At 35.2% G+C, this 21755-nt stretch overlaps 1 protein-coding gene across 2 annotated transcripts in view; it reads right to left on the bottom strand.

Moving 5' to 3' along the window:
- The window catches only part of FMN2 (formin 2), a 179686-nt gene that overhangs the window by 30042 nt on the left and 127889 nt on the right, over positions 1–21755 (bottom strand). For both annotated transcript variants that reach the window (XM_017806715.1, XM_017806716.1), the window contains 2 exons: positions 17773–17865; positions 2201–2252 (listed from right to left, as the gene is read on the bottom strand). In XM_017806715.1, the coding sequence (XP_017662204.1) occupies positions 2201–2252; positions 17773–17865 (145 nt within the window). The remainder of the gene's footprint in view (positions 1–2200; positions 2253–17772; positions 17866–21755) is intronic.

Here is a 21755-nt window from a genome sequence, read left to right as displayed (position 1 = left end):
GGTTTTTCTTTTAGACTTTCGTATTTTAATGGAGACATCAGCTTTAATATTTTGTGCCCAAACTAACAAAAAAAAAAAAGAAGAAAATTCATAGTTTTTAATGAAAGGTAAAGAAATGCTTTCATGCAGTAGACCTGAACTTATACATGGGCTGAAGTTATCCACTTCAACAAGAAAAATCCAAGCACATTAATCACATTAACTTTGCTCCATCTAATCCATCACTTTTCCTTGCACTACTTGCTTGCCTAGTCATCCTATGCACTGCTATTCTACCTATGATTAGTCAAATGTAACTAATCTTTTATTTAGCTTTTTAAGCTCTCATCTTCTTTTTCACCCACGCCTGCCAAAATGGATCCCAGGCATTTTATTTCTAAGCTAAATTAAAGATCTTAGTGAAATAATTACACATAGTACTAAAACTATACATGGAGTTGTCTTCAGTATTTTAACAAATCCACTAATCTAATCAAGAATTTTAGTGGAAAGGTGGAAGGAAGAAAGAAAATGTAATGTAGATACTAGTACAAAATTACTTTGTCCTGATATGGTCCTAGCATAATTCCTCGTATGTTCCACAAAAGATTGTGCCCGTGAATATCCTTGCTAGATATTCACAGTAAAGAGGAACAATGAAGCTGAATTTTCTTCTTTGACAAACTGTATAAAAGGAGCTGCTACATTCAACATTGCAGGAGAAGAAAGAATTAGGACAAGTCAGAAGGAGCAGATCGAGCTAAATAAGAATCTATGGAGTAGTTTTCTTCCTTGTCCCATATTGTGGATGCTAAATAAGCCCATAGACAGTTTTTGATATTATGGTTCTGGCCTAGTCAGGGAAAAAGAGTAGAATAGAGAATGAATTAGACACCAAAAGATAGTGACAAGTCATAAGATTTCTGTACAGATTGCGGATTCTGTTGCCGTTAGATTTCTGTCAGGTTTTGACTTGTGCTCTAATCCTTTCTTTATAGGAAAAACAGTTTCCTTAAAAGAGCACTCAACTACCACAAAAATCTCCTAATAGCAGTATCTTCTCTCAAAGCTTCATCGTGAAGGAAAATGTTAAGGATAAGAATTACGTAACAGAGCAGCTAAACAAACCTAGGAAATGTCAGGAATGCCTTCCATATACTTGAGCAAGAGGTATGATACTAAGCCAAAGCAATATTCCCTTTGTTGCATTTTTTTCCATCATGATCCAGCACCACCAATGGTGGATCCACCATCTCCTCACAAGTAAGAAGGAAGGTTCTTCTGGCAGAGGAACACTCTACTCTTGGTTTCCTTTTCAGTTATTATCTTCAGTACATGGCCCAAGGGAACAGAGAGAAAATGTGGTGCTGTGCCAGATGTCAGCAGCACTGTGACATTACTGCAGGCAGCAAATTTGGGTATCAAGGCCATAGAATGGCTAACAAACCATAATAAAAGCTAGAAACTTTTATACTTATATCTTTTACAGGAATCCTATTGAGACACTTCACAATTCTGGGAATATTTAATGGATATATTCATTAGTATATATTCAGTAGCAGTGGTAGCTAGTACAAAAAGATGATGCTATATTTAGTGAAAGAAAAACAAACACAGACTGCCAGTTTCACTAAATCTGGACTATAAATGGTGTGGGTCATATTTTGATCTCTTGCTGGGACAGATAAAAATCTGTCCCATTTAAACATTGTTTCTGCAGAACTCTTCCAAAACATCAGAAGAAACCACAAGTTATGCAATGCAGTGAGGTTCCCAATTTTGATAACTTTCTCAGCTGCAGACATCTGTAATGAAATTTAATGAGGTATTTTGTTTTTTGCTACAAGAAGTATTTGAAGATCTAGTAGTAATTCTACAAAGGAAGTCACATTTAATTATACATACCATTAGTATATGAAAAAAAAGATTTTCATTCTTTGTTATAAAATTAACATTTTATAAGCACAAGAAACGTTACCTAATGAATAATGATTGTTTGGGGAATTTTCTGAATGACAGGAGTCACATACAATATCTCTCTAAAGAATTTCAAACTTTTTTCCTATTTGTCAAATTAAAATTGACAATAAATGAATATCACTTAGTTTTCTGAGTGTACTCCTATCACTGTTCAAAAATACAATAATGCTGGTTACCAATACAGCAAGCTCTATAAAAACATATTTTTCAAAGAAAGGTTTTATGCATTGTTCTTTCTTACCTTTTATGTGCTTCTGTTAGTGACTTCTCTTCATTTTCTTGGTCTATTTTAGCTGTAAAATTACAATCAAATAATTAGTAACAAGGTGAAAGATCAATACGTTTCAGGATATTTTTAATTGTAAATATGGCACGTGTAAAATGTGCAGAAACCACCTGAGGATATACTCATATAGATCAATTCTAAAAGAAAAGCAAACAAACAAACAAAAAAAACTCCATCCAGCAAAAACCCACACAAACAAAACTACATGGACTTTGATAACCCAATTGAAAAGAAATCCAAAACCATAACCACAAACACCCCCACCAAACTCAAAGCAAGCTTTGAAAATTAAAAAAAAATAATAATCTTGCAGCAATATAAACAACAATGAAGTAATGAAAGCGACTTAAAAACAGATCTTAAATAATGATTACAAAAACTTAAATAATATGGAAACTTGTCTACTGAGAAAAAGCTGAATGAAGAGCAGGAAGGATTCAGCCTTATAGCTTTTCTAAAAGCTGCTTGACAGTTACAAATAAAAACTCTTCCCTCTCCGTGTACACACATCAACTAGTGAAGTACTAGAGCTATAGCAGGCCCACATGGAAAACACAACTGGTTTTATATGAAGGAAATTATCATTTGGTGATCACGTGAAGGAAGTTAGAAAAAAGAAATTGTCATTGTGACACATTGATGAAAAAAATTATCTATTTGCATTATGTTTTTCCATAATTATTTTGTACCCATTCCACTTAATTTAGATGGGTATTCTGATACAAAAAAATTCATGAGAATATGCACATTAACTTAGGTATCACCAAGGTGCAAAGCAATCGCTAGTCTGCTCTGTGCATGTGTGCTTAGGTGAGATTTATATTTATGTAGATATTCAGGTAACACAACTTAAATCTGATTTAAGATCTTCAGGCTTTAGCTGAAAGCTTTTTAGTTTGGTACTTGATTCTCCTTTTCAGTTTGCTGGACTTCTGGCCTGATAATTTGCAAGGAGAATTTTAGGATTCCCAAGAGTCAGTAGGTTTTGGAACATAAAGAAGCTCTAAACTGTCCTAGTAACAAATGTCAATGGTATAAAATTCATATAGAAATCTAAAAAAGAAGAAACCTTTAAGCTATTTTTATTCCACTTTCCCCACATAGCTCTACAGTAATAATTAAAAATATTTTTCTACATTGTAGATACACTACCTCTGAAAAGGTAAATCCTAATTTTAAATTTTGCAAAAAAGAGAAAAGCAATGACATAATTAGGGTACAAAGATAATCACTGGTTTTTTGTTACAATGTTTCAATCAACAGCAATACGCAAAAACATCCACTAAAATAGGCATGTGAAATCTGTAGCAAAGACACACAAATGGAATTTCCCTGTACTTTCTGCAGTCACAACAATGATTAGAGTTTTGTCCAATGCAGCAAATACTTTTTATTAGTAGCAATGTAGTCTGCTGTGTAGAGTGGGCAGTGCCAGGACGTTTGCAGCAGGAAACATTGTATTTAGTAATGACTACTTGGAGACTGGGGCTCTATCGTTGTTATGCTGAAAAAAATCCCAGCAAACCACAAAAACTTGAGGGAGAGATGGGTAAATGTTCTCAAGGAAATTGAAGAGCATGTGAATCTTGCCTGATTACAGGTCTCAATACCGACTTGAAACTCAGCCCAGATTCTTCAAAAGGTTTGTGAGGGCTTAAAACCCTTTTGAGTGAGCTTGAGCCCAGTGCTGAATGAATTTGGGCTGAGCTGGAGTTTTTCTTGAAAGCCTTGCATTGCTCTGGATAAGAAACCAGGTGACACGCTGCAGCTTTGACAGAATTTCATTAATACTTTTTTTTCTCTTCATACTTCAATCCTGAAGGTCAAGGTATGACTGGTAAAGACATAAAGTTCAAAAGCGAATAAAAACTGCACACAAACTGCACACAAACTCCCCTGATGAAGTGAAATCAAATATCTCATTCTGCATTAACACATTCCCTAAGTATCTGTGGATACAATTTTTAAAACTAATCATGCTATTACAGAAAAATGTAATTTGAATTCTTTTGGTCAAACAATGCTTAGAAACGGAAGCTAGCATGTTCCAGCCTATGATAGTCTTATAGTGCATATGTCATATTCATAGGACATAATTCTTTTTATCATTTCTAGGACTGATGAGGTGGAATATCATTTGAGCTGCCGATTTCAGGTTTTTCCTTCTTTATTTCAACTGTTCTACACATGCATACATACAATTATTTACCCACCAACAATGGAACAAATATTCCACAATTTACTTTTTGAAAGAGCAAGCATAAGGTACTATCCTAAGTTTATCACACCATGTCAAAATATCACCATTCTGGCACAAGTTTCCTTTCAATTAAAAAAGAAATTTACTATGGTCCAGAGAAGAAGAAGAAAAAAAACCTCAAGATCAATGTACTTCTGGTATCTGTATTTTTAATAAGTTCATAGGAAATGGGTATTACACAGTGAAAAGAATCTTTAGAATCCCTGAATGATGCAGGTGCATGTAATAGTGCTTTTTTTTTTTTTTTTTAAGTAATAAGTAGATATGCATAAGGCAGCTACTATACCCAGAAAGAGAGATTTCATCCTGCATCAGATCACCTTTTGGCATTAAAAAGATTCTTGCAAGGAAAGAATTTTCTCTGAAGCAGTTGTAGTTTGGTCCAAATGTAATGACACCTTTAACACATCTTGTATATTATCAAAAGGATATTATTCAAGTGTAAATTTAATTTACAACCCTCTTGCTCTCTCGTTTTTCTAGACAGAAAAAGTTAGAGATGGAAACAATTCTGCTTCCACAAGATGACAAGTGGCACCAGTGAAAGAGAAGAAAACATGGTATATACACTCAAAGATTTGTCCCTGTTCGAAGAAAATATTCAGGTGACTGCTTTTGCATTAGTATAGAGTAAACATCAAAAAGCTGTAAAACGTAAGGAGAGAAAGTCTCCTGTTATCAAAACAACAAAGTCTTACAATCACCTGGATACAATGGAACAACTATTAAGTGTTGAAGCAGCTGGAGATTGCTATAACTTCTGGAACAGGCCACTAATATGAGCACCTGATATAAGTGGTTATTGGTATTTTGCTCTGTACTAATCACTCCATTGGCAAACTGCTTTCAACCTATTTTCCTATTTGAGTAGGGAAGGAAAAAAAATTCAGTTATGATGGATTCAGTTAAGTGTCCCAGAATGCACCACATTATAATTTCATTCAATATAATGCATCTTTACTGTCACTTCTTCCTTCAAAGCAGTTCATCACAAGTGTAAAAAAAGTGCATGAAAGGCACCAGTTTAGCTTTTTCCTTTTTGGTCACCTCTATCCATTAAGTGCCAAATATCACCTAAAGGTGTCCACCTTGAGAGAACATTTGTGGGAGAAAAGTGTATTTCCTGCTACAAACAGGTTAAATAAAAAAGAGAATATCCATACCCACTCTACAGGGATCATACCATGGCAATGGCTGCTACAGGAAAATTGAATATTTCCAGAGATATCATGGCAGCTGAGCATATCTGAGCACTCTGTTCTGCCATTAAAATTATGCTCTATCTTCAAGAAATAAGATTATTTCAGAAAATCTTATTGCTTTTCTTTGAAAAACATTAAAAGAAGTCTTCTAGTCATGCAGTAGCCATATCTGTTTTCATATATATTTAGAATTGGTCAGCTGACCACAGCAGTGACTGCTTGCAGTTTTTCTGATAGATGTAGGAGTTCCCGCTCCTAGGTCAGTTTTACTTCCCAAGTATTCCACATTTTATTGGCCCATCATCTTTTCTAAAACCCCCAACTAAGAATTGTTTTCTTTATTCTTGATACCAATATGCTAAACCACCTAAAAAATACACTGTTCCAAATCTATTAAAGACTGCACCATACCAGCAGATACTACACACTCTATTTCGTGTAATGCATAAGTAGGAAAAGGTAACAGTTTTATATGTCTGCCTTCATACACTCTATATAATATAGGGCTTTATATACAGCTTTCGTAATCCTGAAGACAAATATATTCTGTAAAATCTGCTTCGAATAATAAAGCTGAAAAATAACCTTAGGTCATACTGAAAAATATGGCCAACTCAAAAACTAGAACATTTTAGAGTGAAAGTGACCTCTCACAGAGCAAAGCTACCTTATCAAGAATTTACAACATATACTGATTTAGTTATCTTTTCACTTTTGAAAGCATCTTTAATGCCTTCTTGTTGGATGACATTCCACTGTTTCCCTGCTTTTTCCATTAAGTTACCTTCAGATTATTTAAAGTTGGTCTCCCTTTAGAGCAAGGTCTATACCTCCAAAACACTTTATATATTTGGTCAAAATTCAAGTACATTCCTTCCTCCCTACATCATCGCTTACCAAGCACGACTACTGTACTCTTATATCAATTCTTTTAACTACAGGACATACATATTTTTTCAAAAATTACTCACATCATGTGTTCTAACTTCTGTCTTAACACTGTTTGTATTTGCTTAAATTTACTGCTTAATGTTTTATAATTGGGGCATAAAACTGTATTTCATGCAATTCAAAATGAGCTTTCAAACAAGATCTCACAAATGAAGTCTAATTAACATCTTTTTCAAATGTTCTGTCGTTATCAGCATATATCCACATTCCAGAATGATACATGCCATTGTTCCATGTGTTTGCTCTTCCAATTTTTTTTTATTAGAGTCCTGCAAAGGTTACATACAAACTTCTACAAAGGCACATATATGAATAGTCATACTAAAGTGACCTATGCATTTATGAAAATCTGAATTATCTCACCAAATTGAATGTGAAAAACATAAACAGGTATTCTAGAAAATACTGGTCTTCAGCAGAATAGTATCATTCACTTTTCTACAATTAGACTTTTTTTTTTTTTAAGAAGCCTAGAAGGTGAAATTAAATGAAAAGAGATTCAAAGGTAAGGACATAAACCATGTATTGACCACAAAGTGTCCCCTCTGACCTATGTGGGAAGTGACATTTTGAATCTGTTATGCTGAGTTCTCTGCAGAAATCAAGCCACTCTGTGAATGAAGACAATGCCAAGTATCGCCTCATTTTCAGTCCAATAAACTTTCTCTACTAGTCTCCTCTAAATGTAACCGTTATACCTTGTGCATTAAATCTGATTTTTAAAAAAGTTAATAGCATGAATATATCTATTTTCTACATGTACAGATTATTGTCTGTGTGGATAGGTATTGTATATAACATCTGTTGTCTCTATTATCTCTGTTGTTGCAATTTCTTGTTTGAATGTATGATAATTGACTCTGTTTTAAATGGGGGTTATTATGCTCCTATGTTATACGCATATTGTTAAAAAGCGGCAGAATTTTAGAACTCCTTACTAACATTTTTTAAAAATCCTTGTTGCAGATTTACCAGGCTCTTCAAAGAAGTCATCTTTTTTTCCCCACAGTGGTGTTGAGTGACTAGTAGCTAGGGCTTTGAAAATATACCAAACGTCTCCTCTGGCAGAGCCCCAAATTCCAAAAAAGTCCCAACAAAACTGAACTAAAAACAAAACTGAGGGATAGACTTTCTTAAAAAGTGTATGGAACATCAGGCAGTTCATCTGTCACTTCTGACTCAGCTCCACTAAGAAGAGGACCTGAGGTACCTGACAGAGGCCATGAGGATACCTTCCATAGGTACATCAAACATGTGACTAGCACAGAAAGAAAATGGATATAAAGCAAATACTGGATGAACTGCCACCATGAGAAAGAGCATGCAGTTACTCTGCTACTATTAGGATCTAAGCTTTAAGTTTACAAGAGCTCTGTCAGTGCTTCTGAGAGAATTCCCCCATTCTCCTTGTAGTATATATACTTTTAAATGCCTTCAGAAAACGCCAAAATAATACTTACAGATTTTTGATTTTTTTTTTGCAGTTAGCAAACTATTCAAGACTGTATTTTGAAAAACCTTGAAATACCAAAGCAGAATAGCAAAGTCACTAGAATCAGTAGAAAGCTCTTGAGAAAAGTCTCTTTTTTCCTCTCCCTCTCCTCCCACTCCCCTTTAGACTTCTGAATTCGTTTTGCCTCAATTTTTGAATTTTGTTGTTGTTTGTTCTCTTGACATGTTTTACTTAATAGGATTCATGTGCTTGGGGCATGAGTGGTACTGGGAAGAACTAAGCCTTTTTAGATGGAAACTATCAAAAAGGAAATAGGTTTGGGGGAAGACTGTAAAAAAAATAATAGGGGCTTTGTAAAAAAAAAAAAAAGAAAACAACAAAAACCAAAACCCAAACAAACCATTAAATCTTAAGCTTAGAGTTGAATATGCAAGGAATTTGATGAGAAAAATAGACTCAAACCTAACAATAAGAATTATCAATGTCTTTGGTGTACTAGATAAACATAGTCACAAAACAAGTTGACCCATTGCTTCTGATTTAGAAATTATTCCAAGTAGACCTTGTAAGTCTACTCAAACAGCATTCAAACGCCCTGTCAGAGCTTTTGCTCCACCAGAACTTTTTGTTGTCACTTTGTGGTATGATCTTGACCCAGTGATTACTGTTTGTAGTTTCCGTCTGGCCCCAATCCCTGTTGCAATTTAAGCTATTTCTGCTGAACCAGTTTCAAAGGGCTATGAGTAAGGAGATGCGCGAAACTGCCATCCCTTCTGATCTCCTGATCTCTCTTAGGGGAATATCACATCTTCTCAGGTAATTGAATACAGGAATGCATTTGAGTAATCTCAGATGGAAGGCAACAAGAATCCTTTCATCTGCTTGTCTATGTCCTGAATCTTTTTGCTTTTTCCTCTCTTTTTATTTAAAGTGTTAACTAGTATTTGTTTATAATTAACTATGAACATGCTTTCCAGCAACTTTCAAGTGGAGCCAGTTTTTTGGGGGGGTTTGTTGGGGTTTTTTTAACAGATACAATACCTTTTCAATTACTCATTAGAGCTGCACTGTTATAGTTTTGAGAATTTCTATTTACACTGAATAAAGATCCAAGTACATTTGGATGGTTTATTATTAGGTATATTCGTGCAAAGAAAGCTTTCCAAGAGAATAAAGCAGGATTTCTTCTGGGAATCCTAGGAAGAGTCTTACACCCTCCTGTACTTTCTATGACAAATTTATAGAATATTGTAAGCATGCAGAATACCTGTTTCATCTCCCCTATTATCTAAGGTTTTCATGCCTACATGAAAAAGAACATTTAAATTCTTTATTCAGACCCCAGTTTCTTGAAGATAACTTGGAATAGAGCATCCAATATGCTGAACAATTATGTTGTTCCATTTTTTTAAAAAACCTAAAAGTTAAACGCGTAAACATTTATATTAATTCCAACCAATTGTACTTCACAATGACTTTATACTCTCACACCACAAGTACTCAAATTATATGCTAACTCCATAGATTATGAGCAAGATTTATGGAACCACAAATTAAAATCTCAGTGAATACATAAGGACAGAAACTTGAACTTTGTTGAAAGTTAAAAAAATTTAAATTTTAAAAACTATAAAAAGGAAACTTATTTTTCAGATTAATAACTATATTAATAATAAAACCAAAAAACTTCATCTCAAGTTCTATTGATACTGTGTTTTAGGATGCAAACTTTCTCCACATTTTGCTTTTTGTGTCCGCTTTTAATCCATCTCAAGCAACAATTTGGTAAGAATATGGTTATTTTTGCCTCAGTCTTCACCAGCAAGTGCTCCAGCCACACTGCCCAGGTTGCAGAAGGCAAAGGCAGGGACTGGGAGACTGAAGAACCACCCACTGTAGTAGAAGATTGGGTTTGAGACCAACTAAGGAACCTGAAGGTACACAAGTCTATGGGACCTGATGAGATGCATCCACAGGTCCTGGGGGAACTGGCAGAGGAAGTAACTAAGCCACTATCCATCCTATTTGAGAAACTGTGTCAGTCCAGTGAAGTTCCAAATGACTGGAAAAGTGGAAACAGACCCTGTTTTTAAAAAAGAAAGGAAGACCCGAAGAACCACAGCCTAGTCAGTCTTAACTCAGTGCCCAGCAAGATCATGAGGCAGATTCCTCTGGAATCTATGCTAAGGCACATGGAAAATACAGAGGTTATTGGTGACAGCCAACATAGCTTCACTAAAGGGCAAATAGTGGCTGACAAATTTGGTGGCCTTCTACAATGGGGTTACAGTATTGGTGGATAAGGGAAGACTGATGTAACCTACCTGGACTTATACAAAGCATTTGGCACTGTCGCTCTCATGACATCCTTGTCTCTGAACTGGAGAGACATGGGGTTGATGGTGGATAAAAAACTGGTTGGATGGTTGCACTCAGAGAGTTGTGGTGAACAGCTCAATGTCCAAGTGGAAAGCAGTGACGAGTGGCATTCCTCAGAGGTCAGTATTGGGATCAGCACTTTTTAACATCTTTGTCAGCAACATGGAGAGTGGGATTGAGAGCACGCTCATCAAGTTTGCTGACAACACCAAGCTGTGTGGTGCAGCTGACATGCTGGAAGGAAGGGATGCCATCCAGAGGGACCGTGACAGGCTTGAGAGGTGGGTCTGTGTTAACCTCATAAAGTTCAACAAGGCCAACTGCAATGTCCTGCACCCAAGTCAGGCCAGTCCTGAGCACAAACACAGACTGGGAAGAGAGAATGGATTTAGAGCAGACCAGAGGAGTAGGACTCAGTGGTGTTAGTTGATGAGAAGCTCAACACGACTCAACAATGCGCACTTGCAGGCCAGAAAGCCAACCGTATCCTGGGCTGCATCAAAAGCAGTGTGGCCAGAAGGTCAAGGAAGGTGATTCTTCCCTTCTAATCTACTCTAGAGAGACCCCTCTTGGGGTACTGCATCCAGCTCCGAGGCCCCCACCTAAGAAGGATGTGAACGTGCTGGAGCAAGTACATAGATGAGTTGTGCAGATGATAAGAATGTTCTGGGAAGACCTTACAGTAGCCTTCCAGTATGTAAAGGGGGCTTACAAGAAAGCTGGAGAGGAACATTTTACAGCGATATTTACAGGGACAAGGGGAAATGACTGTAAACTGAAAGACAGTAGGTTTACATTAGATGAGAGGGTCATGAGGCACTGCAACAGATTGCCCAGAGAGTTTGCAGATGTCCCATCCCTGGAAGTGTTTGTGGCCAGATTGCATGGGGCTTTAAACAACCTGGTCTAGTGGAAGGTGTCCCTGTCCGTGGTAGGGGGGTTGCAACTAGATGATTTTTCAGGTTCTTTTCAACCCAAACCATTCTGTGATTTGTCACTCTTTGAAAGACACCATCTCCTATCAGCTGAATTGAGGGAGAGAGAAGAGGGACTCAAATCCAACACTTAAAAAGCCCCCAAAACATAACAATAATCACCAACCCCCCCCCCCCCAGAAAATCACTCCATCATACTTAGTTGTGTGTATTCAGCAACTACTCACTGTAATGTTGTCATGTCATATTCACAGAAGTCAAATACATTGGTTTTGGTGTGCAGCTTTGAGCTCTTCACTCAATGTTCCCGGCTACTGATCTTAAATCTTACACTGCTCAGTGGTCTCAGTCAGGTCAGGACTAGGCAGTTAACAGATGTGCAGTTAGCTAGCATACCTATGACTAAATCACTGTAAAGTATTGCAAGTACTGTAAAGATATTGCAAGAGATTTAGGCCTGCTTTAAAATGAAGGCTGTTCAGCTGTGAGTCTGGACTCCACAGTGCTAAAGAACATGTGTCATTGTGATTAGGGCTCATGAAAGAGCTAGGTACTTTTAAGCTTTCATGTCCTCCTCTTCTTTTTCCTTCTCCATCTCAAGAGCTATGTGGTAAAAACAACGTTATTTGAATACATTTTTACTGGAAGAGAGACTTAAAATGTGAATTATTTTCCCCCCTCCCCAACTATCCACAAGGTTTTTGATAATTTTTTCAGAATGCATTTTTTTCAGAGTATTTTGAGTTGGGTGACTTGTATCATGCTGTTGTGATACTCATGCATTGATCTGTTCTCATGTAATGACAAAATAACTTTTTAACTCTACCATACCTGTGTTGTCTGCAACTGCTGTATAGATGCCTACAAAAACGAGTAAATGAGACCCTGTGCCAAAGGTACAAAAAGCTGCCAGCCCCAGTCTGTAAGACTAATTCAGTGAAGCCTGTCTCGTGTTGCAAATGCAACACAATCTGAATCAGGATTATTATGTAAAAATGTACGCCAATGGAGGTGCTGACATCTGAGGTAGGGACAAGTTTATATCATGCTGAAGTTAAACTATTTATCAGCATTAAGATGTCAGCATGAGATTAAAAAAATACTTTCAGCACTCAAAGAAGAAGTTTTAAAAGTTCCTTCAATAATTCAACAAGAAGAATACTAACAAAAATGTAAACGGTCATAAAATTAAATTGCTTAAGTTGAATTCCTGCATCTTTTGCTTGAATGACTTTATGTTGCTTACTTTTCATATCCCTCTAACATTTTCCTCTCAAATGAAAGAAGCTGATTTTTAAAATTCTAGTAATGAGTATATTTTGATGATAATATTTAAAGTGAGTGCCTCTACATAAATCTACCAATAGCCAACTTCTTAATGTTCTGTGCATTTTTTTCAAAGAAAAACAAAAACATTTATTCATATATCTTCCTAATCATCTTTCAGTCACATTTTCTTCAATTTACTTTTAGAAAAATTATGCAGTACTGCTATGTTCCCCCCTATATTAATCAAATTATAAAAGCAACATTAAAGAAAATGGAATCTGCAAAATCAATCATTCTGGGGTAGAAAATGCCAGAATTAAGATTACCCTAGCAGCACTCATTTCGCAATCATCTACAATACTTCTGGAGCCAGGAACTTAACCCAGCCATCCAAGATTCAGTCTGGTGCTTTAGTCTCATTCACAATCCATCATTTGATGATGCACAGCCTTTTGCTGCTTGACCTAAAAGAACAAGTCACGGTCAACTATCTGGTTACAGCTGCAGTGATAAATGCAACACACTGTGATTTATACATTCATTTACTAACAGTTTGGAAACTGGGTTCCTGAATGTTCTTCCAGGCAAAGGAGAGAGATGGTTACAGACAGTTCAACCAAAAGGTCAGTTTTAGCATCATTATTCTGCAAGATCATGAGGATGTGACTAGAAAACAGTTCTAGAGAAGAGTCTGTATTCTTGGGTCCAGCAGAACAAAACCTGAGGCTAGTATTCACTCACAATAGCAGAACTCCAGAATTTTGCAAAATAAAGACTAGAAGGAACCAAAGGTTGAATGGTTACCTTGTGGTCCCAAACTTACAATCACACTGTAATTATTCCCAATGCTTTTAGATGAACTAGCCCAAGATCAGAAAGTTTTGATTTTGCTTCTGTAAACAATGCTTGCATTTCCTACGGCATAATGTTTTTTCTAAAGTCTAAAGTCCACTTCCCAGACAAGACTTCCTATTCTGAGGAAGTGGCTGCCTCCTGTTATAAGTTTCCTGGCTTATCAAGATGACAAGAATGCACAGCCTAGACAGAGTCCCAACAACAAACAAAGACTGCTTTTCACTGCAAAATTAACCACAGTTAAAACCTGGGGACTGCGAATCATTTGTGGTTGATGAACGCATGATTCTTTCAACATGAGCTGGCTATCCTATCAAGTAGGGACAAAGTTAAAGGATTACTAACCGCTAAATGAAATTCCTCTACAAACTGCATGATGATTAGCCCCCTCAGCATTTCTTCACTGTCCTGTGTGTCAGACACATTTCCTCCAGGAAAACAAGTGATTTCTGAAGCTTTCCAAAGTGGTGGATGTGATCTCTCATGTATTTGCATCCCTATCTATCCACAATGGAGACAAAGTTCCCAAATAGTGTTCTCCTTTCAATCTCTCCTATTCAAATTGTGATAAATTGTGGGGAGTAACTGAAAGATAGAAAATGTGAATACATACCCTATATTGGGGACATGCAAATTTTAAATTCCTGCTGTTTGATATGAATAATTTTTTATTGGAAAAGTAGAGTTGTTTTACTAAATTTTGCAATTATATGTTAGTCACATATTGGAAACCCTTACAGAAATGGTTATAACAAACTAAAAAATAAGCAGTATAATTTTGAAAAGTCTTGTATTTTCTGACAAGTTTTCTCCAATCTGCTTTTTTGAAGAAGCTCTTTTTTTTCTTTTTTTTTTTCCCCTCCCTTTTTAAACCCTGTGGTTATGGAGAAGTTCAGAAAAAAAAAATTAACATTTGTAAGAACAGGAGAACCACATTATATGATTGATGGTTTGCAGTATGGAGACTCAAAAAGAGGAAAGAAAATGTGGAAGAACAGAGAGGATTGCCTTTGAGGCTTTGAGGCACAAGACCTTCAGAAATCCAACCCACAGGATAAGTCATGCTTGTAAATCACAAATACCCACTATGCCAATGTACAGAGGACAGGACAAGTAGTTTAATTTTCTGTTAAGTAGAATGATCATTTTAAGAATAACCCTGAAGTCCATCAGAAAAATGACTTGCATCCTGTTACTAATTTGCATACTTTGACGATATCCTAGTTATTTAGCCTACTGACATGGCTGGCAAGGCAAATGCTGAACAGCCTTCATCATATATACTACTAGCATTTTCATCTTAAAAGTTATGATCCTGAACACAGTCTTGCCTCTTTCCCTTCTTTAGCTTTCAAGTGAAATCATCTTTACACGTAAGCTAGCAATATATAACCTTTTTTTGCCTCTGATGAATAATAATGTGTTAACATTAAAAAAGATTTTTTTAATTAATATGTCACTAGTAACAATTAGCTAGACTGCAGTAATGTAATTTAAAGTTATCTAACAGTGCATGACAATAACTATTCTTATAAAGCAGAGCCTTTCTAACCCCTTGCCGAGGATATTTCATTTGATGTCCAAATTTTCTTGCCTCTGGGAAAACCATTTTCCATTTTAGATGCTAGCAACAAGTATAAGTGAATATGCTGTAAATAACTAGCTACTTTGAACTTTTGGGTCCCATTATACACACAAGTTATCTACTCTGTAAAGGCATCATATAAACATGCCAAATTATTCAACCTTATGAAAAATGCTTTTCATCTGAATTACAAGTTAAAACTTTCTGACTTTAGAGAAACTGGAACTTGAAAAGATAAAAACTTAAAGCTTGATTTTTCTTTGCCCAGAGCATATGTTATATAAACAAAAATCCCCAAAAGGTGCCAAGAATTGTCCCTCTGTTTTTCTAAATGATCATGTGTGCAGTCTAGCTGAAAAGACTCATCGATTATGTCTACATAAACAACAAAAGCCCTTAGAAAAAATATCTAGATCAAAAGCCTGTCAAACACTGAACAGGAAAGAGAAATCCTGCTTTAAACATGGCCTCTTTCAAGTCTGAATTCAATCCCATGAAGTAAAAACAAAGGATTTCATAATGAAAGGTATTTAAATTACTTTATTTTTGGAACTTAACCAGGGATTCTTTTTTCCTATATGTTAACCTTTGTCTTTCTTATACTGGGACAGAATTCCACACAATAGGTCTTGCCGTTTAAAAAAAAAATCTAGAAATTGTTTAATCACAGTTCACTGTGTTCACAATACATATTTCCAATTATTTTCATTAAAATTAGACACTGATATTTTTACTGACATTATGCGTTTCTCCTTTTGTCAATACACTGTTAATATGGCAACACAGCAAAGTTCTTAATGAATGAGATTAATTATCTCTTTTTATTGTCATTTTACTCACTCTCCGAAAGTACAGACACATAATCAAGAAAAGCAATTGCATATCCTTGCAGAAACAGAACAGATCACTATATTGATTATATAAAATTATGTTCTGGAAGGTGTAGCTAGAAATTGGAAAGTAAGCCAAAGTCTAAAGTCAGATATTTCTGTAAGTATAGTTTCTAAAAGAAGTAACAGAAATTTAACAGACAGATGTCTGTTGAAATATAATAATATAATCATAGAATGGTTTGGGTTGGAAAGGACCTTAAAGATCATCTTGTTCCAACATCTCTGTCATGGACAGGGACATCTCTCACTAGACTAGGTTGCTCAGAGCTCCATCTAACCTGGCCATAAACAGTTCCATGTTTGATTTCCTACTCTGTTATTAAGGTTAATATGCAAACATATGGCATGATTTACAATATGTCATTAGTGATCTCTTTCAGACAAACTTGTGATTTGAATTTTCCTTATGTATACATAAAAACAATAATATAAACTTAATACAAAACACTTGGTACATGTTTAATCATGTCACTACTGTAATATTAATATGTCATGTACATAATCAGAATCCAGTTTTAAATCAGTTCGTACCTATTATTGCTGGACAAAACAGGTTCTTTGCCAGATTTGGCTAGTATATGTTTGTCTTAGGAAACATCAATTCACAGTTGATGATTCAAAATGGTGAGTTTGCTCAATTTATTAACTGTAATTGAGAGTCCTATAGCATGGTTCAGTACATAGTAGAACACATGAGTAACATGGTCTAGTCACCTCTAACCCAAGCCACTTGATGATTCTGTATGTACTCCACTTCTTAAAATGTTTGGATAGATGGTCATTTTGGATAACCGACCCAGAAGGAAATAAATGCATATCTGACTGGCCTCTCAAACCTAAAGCACACTCAGTTAGTAAAGAGTTCTATATATGGTAGCTCTTTAACATATCTCTTAGCTAATGAATTAGTGACAGGTCCATTGAATCAGTACAAAATCAAATAATTTGCCTGTTCAGAAGACAATAGTTCCATCTTTGATTATAAAATGCAGTATCAAAGCAGAAGCAGCAACAAAATTTTAAAATTATGTTGATGTACTCATCAGGGAATTTTAACCCTGGTGCATTGAATTCTAACTTGTATTAAAAAGCAAATTGGTCAATACAGAGTATACTCTTTCAGAGTAGTATTTCAAGAGATGCTCTGATATATCATATCTCCTATAGTCTTATCAAAGAAAGGTCTAGTAAAGCAGAGTCCATTTAATTTTAAAGTGTTTTCCTTCTAGTACTCAGGTTGCCAGTCAATCATGGATATTTCTAATATATTTTCTCTTGCAGTATTTTCCATTAATCACATCCAAGTATTTCATATGAATTTACCTTATCTCTGGAAAACTTTTAACTACTTTTGTTATGCTTATTCCATGTTTTTTGGAGCACACAAGAGAATTATCTCTTTGGAATGAAGTTAATGAAACAGATCCAGCTTCAACAATTTTTCAAGGAACAAAGGCTGTAAATTTGTTTTCTACTGGAATGTTGAACTAATCAGAAGATCACACACTCAAGCCAATAGCATTTGTCTTTGCTGTCTTTGCTGTCATGCAAAAAAGAGTGAGTCACCTACAGTACAAGAGAATCATTTTGCAAATCTTTTAGAACTGTGTGGCATCTGATTAAACTAATCCACATCTTTCTATGATGCCAAAATAAACAGTCCCTTTCCCACAATGTATAAACATTGTTCCCATAACTTTCCTTTGAAATGTCATGAAAAGGTTAAGTGACGTTTCATTATTTACCTTGACTAATGAATTGCTCCATGTTGTCTTTGAAAGGCTGGAGGTGCTCCTCTAGTGATAGCTGATAAACTTTTGCTGCTTCTGTCTCACATGCTGAAATTCAAGTAACAGATTAGTTCGGGATGACACATCATTGCATACTGTAATAAAAGACACTTTAATTCATAGCCAGTGAAACTGCTGGAATATGTGCCTCAAACACACTACTTCAAGTACAAACACAATGATAATATGTTCAGGAACAGTTTTGTTCCTGGTCAAATACTTTTGACCAAAATATACAAAAAATTTTTGGCCAGTCTGTGAGTTTAAATGAATGGTAGCAAAAATTTACAAGAGTTTTGAATTATTTTGAAGGAGAAATACAAATTTAGGGGGAAGAATTGTATGGGAACAAAATTGCAAACTGAGATTCCATGCCGTGTTGATATACCTGGCCCCAGGTGGCAGTGCCTGAATCAAAGATCAGATGAGAAACCTGCACCAAATAGTAGGAATGACCTTAATTTAGTGAGTAAAGCCAGATGGGGGCTTGATACTTGATAAAAAAACAGATGCAGTAGAAGTGTCTTGCATTGTTCAAAAGGATTGTGCAAAAGGATTAAAGTGAAAGATTATAAGAGTACAGTTCTCATGGCTTGAACTCTATGAAAGACCTTGGAGCACATCTTGGTTCTTATTGCACTAGAGACCAGGACAGAGAAGCTGGAACCTAAAACAGGTCTGACACAGATTATTCATTTGTAAGGGGGTACCATCATACTTCCACCAATTATCCAAGCTAATGTAACTTGGGACAACAGAAGATTTGAGACTATGACTTCAGGTGAATGTTAAGCTCTGATTTCCATTATAAGGGAAATCTCTTTGGGCTGCGATAAGTTCCCATCATTCAACGGAAATGAATCCTGCTTGATTCTGCCTCAAAATTTCCAATAAAAGTGCACACATCTAAAATGCATATCTTCCTTGTTTACCCTCCAGGGTTTCTTCAAGTAAAAAGGAATTATTAGTATGTCTTTAAATACAGAAAACTGGTTAGACATTAAAAAAATATTTTGAAGTAGCAGAAAGCACTATATAATGTTTAAAATGCACATATATAGAAAAGCAGACTGGCTCAAATAAATGGTAACTCCACACAAATGGAGTAAAACCACTTTAATAACAATTTAATTTTTTAATTGACAATAACAATTTAATTTTTAACTTTTTTTTTTTTTAAGCTTAGAGCAAAATAGAAAGAAATACCAGCAGATTTTAGGGCAAAAATAAACATGAATATATCTAATTAGACAGGTAATCTGTTTATGAAGCAATATCAAAAATAAAAGAGTAAACCTAATCCCCCCAACGAATACAGTCATATAATGTATAATTACATAATTACAAGACTGTGATTTTTAAACAAATTTTAAACAAACTTTTTAGTCAACACATCTGAAACAGGGAAGGGGATCCAAATGACCATGAATTTTCTTACAACATATGACAAGAAGTAGAAAGAGAAGTTATGTACTATTCTACAAATGAAGACATTCTGTAATGGTAATATAGAATTTCTATCATGCCTTTCTCCTACTCAGAAATAAGTGACAAATCTGAAAAAGGCTATAGAACCTACCATAACATTTAATATAATCAAAATTTTATACTTTTTCCCGGAATGTGGATTAAATACTTTTCAGAGCAGTACAGCATTATGCTCTCTTTAACTAGCATCTGCAGTTCACGATGAACTCCTGATCTCTCAGCCAATCTGAGAGAAGTGTATATCTAATGAAGACTCATACCCACCAAAAATCATAGTCTATACCCATGTCAACAACCTGAAGCAGTCCCATTTCAACATGTATATAGAAATATGGCATATTCTCTATTTTATATTCAACTTATTACAGGGAAAAAAAAAAGTGTAATATTGTCAGAATGAATTGTCTCTTCTTTAACCATTCAGATACTAGAAGCTCTTCCACAGTTGCTTTGTTTGTGTATATATGTGTGGTGTGGGAAAGGGTGTGCAGTTAATGATAGCTTTGTTTCTCCACTTTTTGGTGGAGTTATTTTTGTTTGTTTCTGCCCACCCTCCCTTCCACCCATGAAAAGACTAAAATTAGTGATGTTCAGAAGAACAATAGTTCAGGTCCATTTTTGATCCTATTTCTGACTTGCAAACACTAAATAATTACAATACAAAAGAAAACACAGGAAAACAAAAATCCTTTTCTCTTGTTATAGAGTAAAATATCATATGTAGCATTCAGACTTTAAAAGTTGACAAATTCTGTCATTATTACCATACTAATATCAGTATTATGATGCTTAAAATAAACTAGTTCATCGGATGCTTTCTTCATTAAAGAATTAACAGGCCTGTAAGCTCATCTTGAATTTATCAGTTCTCCAGATCACTAAGACTGGAATTGTGGTCTCCCTGCACAACCTGTTGGATATAGCACTAATTTATCATGCATTATAATTTGTCACCAGAATATAAACCCTCTCTACTTGTATGAACTATCACTATTTCTCACTGTAACTGAAGAAATGAAACTGCTGATCATATGAAAGTAATACAAAATACCAGACAGTTATCAGTATTTTTGTCCAAGTGAAGAAATAAGATACTGAATAAATGTTTGTGCCAGAAGAATATTTAATAACTTCTAAGCAACATGGAGGTAACTCATGGGAAAAAAAGTATGTGAGGATACTCATAGCCTTCTAAATTTGATTTTGTCTTTAACCTCAGCTTCATATTCAAACACATCTCTATGAAACAGCTCACCTAAACATCCCATATATCAAAGGAATAGGTGGTAAAAGGGACGTGTTGTGACGACTTTGTAAAAGTTTTATCTAAAACAAAAGCTTATCTGATTTTTCACAACAGGCTCAAAACTTGCTCTGATATCATTTCTATTCTCACAGGTTTAGTTTATTCTCTCATCTTGGGACGTGTATACAACTGAAAAACTTAAACAAAAGCTGGAATATTTCTAAATTTCATTTACTTTAAGCAAATTTTAAAGTTCCTCATAATGAAAGAATTGAAAGATATTTAAGGCACCACAAATGAGAGTCATGTAAGCAGTCACAAAAGCCAAGCACTAGCTAGAAGTTTATCTCACAAGATGGAATTGCACCAACATGAATAAAGAAAGATAAAAACTTCTCTGTGTTGTTTTGCAGCAAGGTGAAGGTTTCAGTATCCTGTAGTCCCAAATACCCAGTCCTCATGCACTGATTTTATACCTTCCAAAGCTCTCAAGTCCTAAGCAGAAGCATGCCCATTCAAGCATGGGCAGACACACCTTTTCTCCAAACCTCTAAATCAATTTTAACATATAAGCAAACTATAAGCAATGGAAAAGATCAGTATGGGAGAACCTTCTAAATTTTGGGCAATTCAAACTCGTAGCTTTTTGCTCATATGTGCATAGATCTCTCAAATGCTCCTGGTCTGGAAATTGATGAGAAAATCTGTGTTCAAAACCAGTTTAGAGATTTAAACAAATTGCAATTCCAGTTGTATCAAGTATTTCAAGAATCTTATCTCATTCTCTATTTCTGTGTTAAAATACTATTAATTGCACTTTTTTCAAGCTACTGTGTTAGCTTGCTTATTCTATTTTTTTAATCTTATTTTAGGTCAATATACTAAAGTACATAAAGTTTCACAAGACCCAGTATCAGCTAAGAGACATCTATACAGAAAAGGAAAAGCCGCTAAACATTCCATGCTTTGTACTAACGTTTTCAATAAGTGAATTTGATAAATGATCTAAAATGCAAGCAGTTGCATTACCAAAAATAGTCACTTCACTTTTTTAAAAAAAGAAGAAAAAAATGTTTTCAACATTCAGACTATCTTTTTAATGCATGTTTTCCAGCTACTTCTGTTCAATGCTAAATTTTAACTCTTGGAAGCAAAAATCTCTTCTAATAATAAAATAAGTCATTTTGAACAAAATGTGTGACCA

This window comes from Lepidothrix coronata, unplaced genomic scaffold (assembly GCF_001604755.1).
Source record: "Lepidothrix coronata isolate B3197 unplaced genomic scaffold, Lepidothrix_coronata-1.0 Scaffold16, whole genome shotgun sequence".
Taxonomy (NCBI): domain Eukaryota; kingdom Metazoa; phylum Chordata; class Aves; order Passeriformes; family Pipridae; genus Lepidothrix; species Lepidothrix coronata.
Note: the sequence above shows the minus strand (reverse complement) of the source record. Positions and strands in the feature narration are given on the sequence as shown.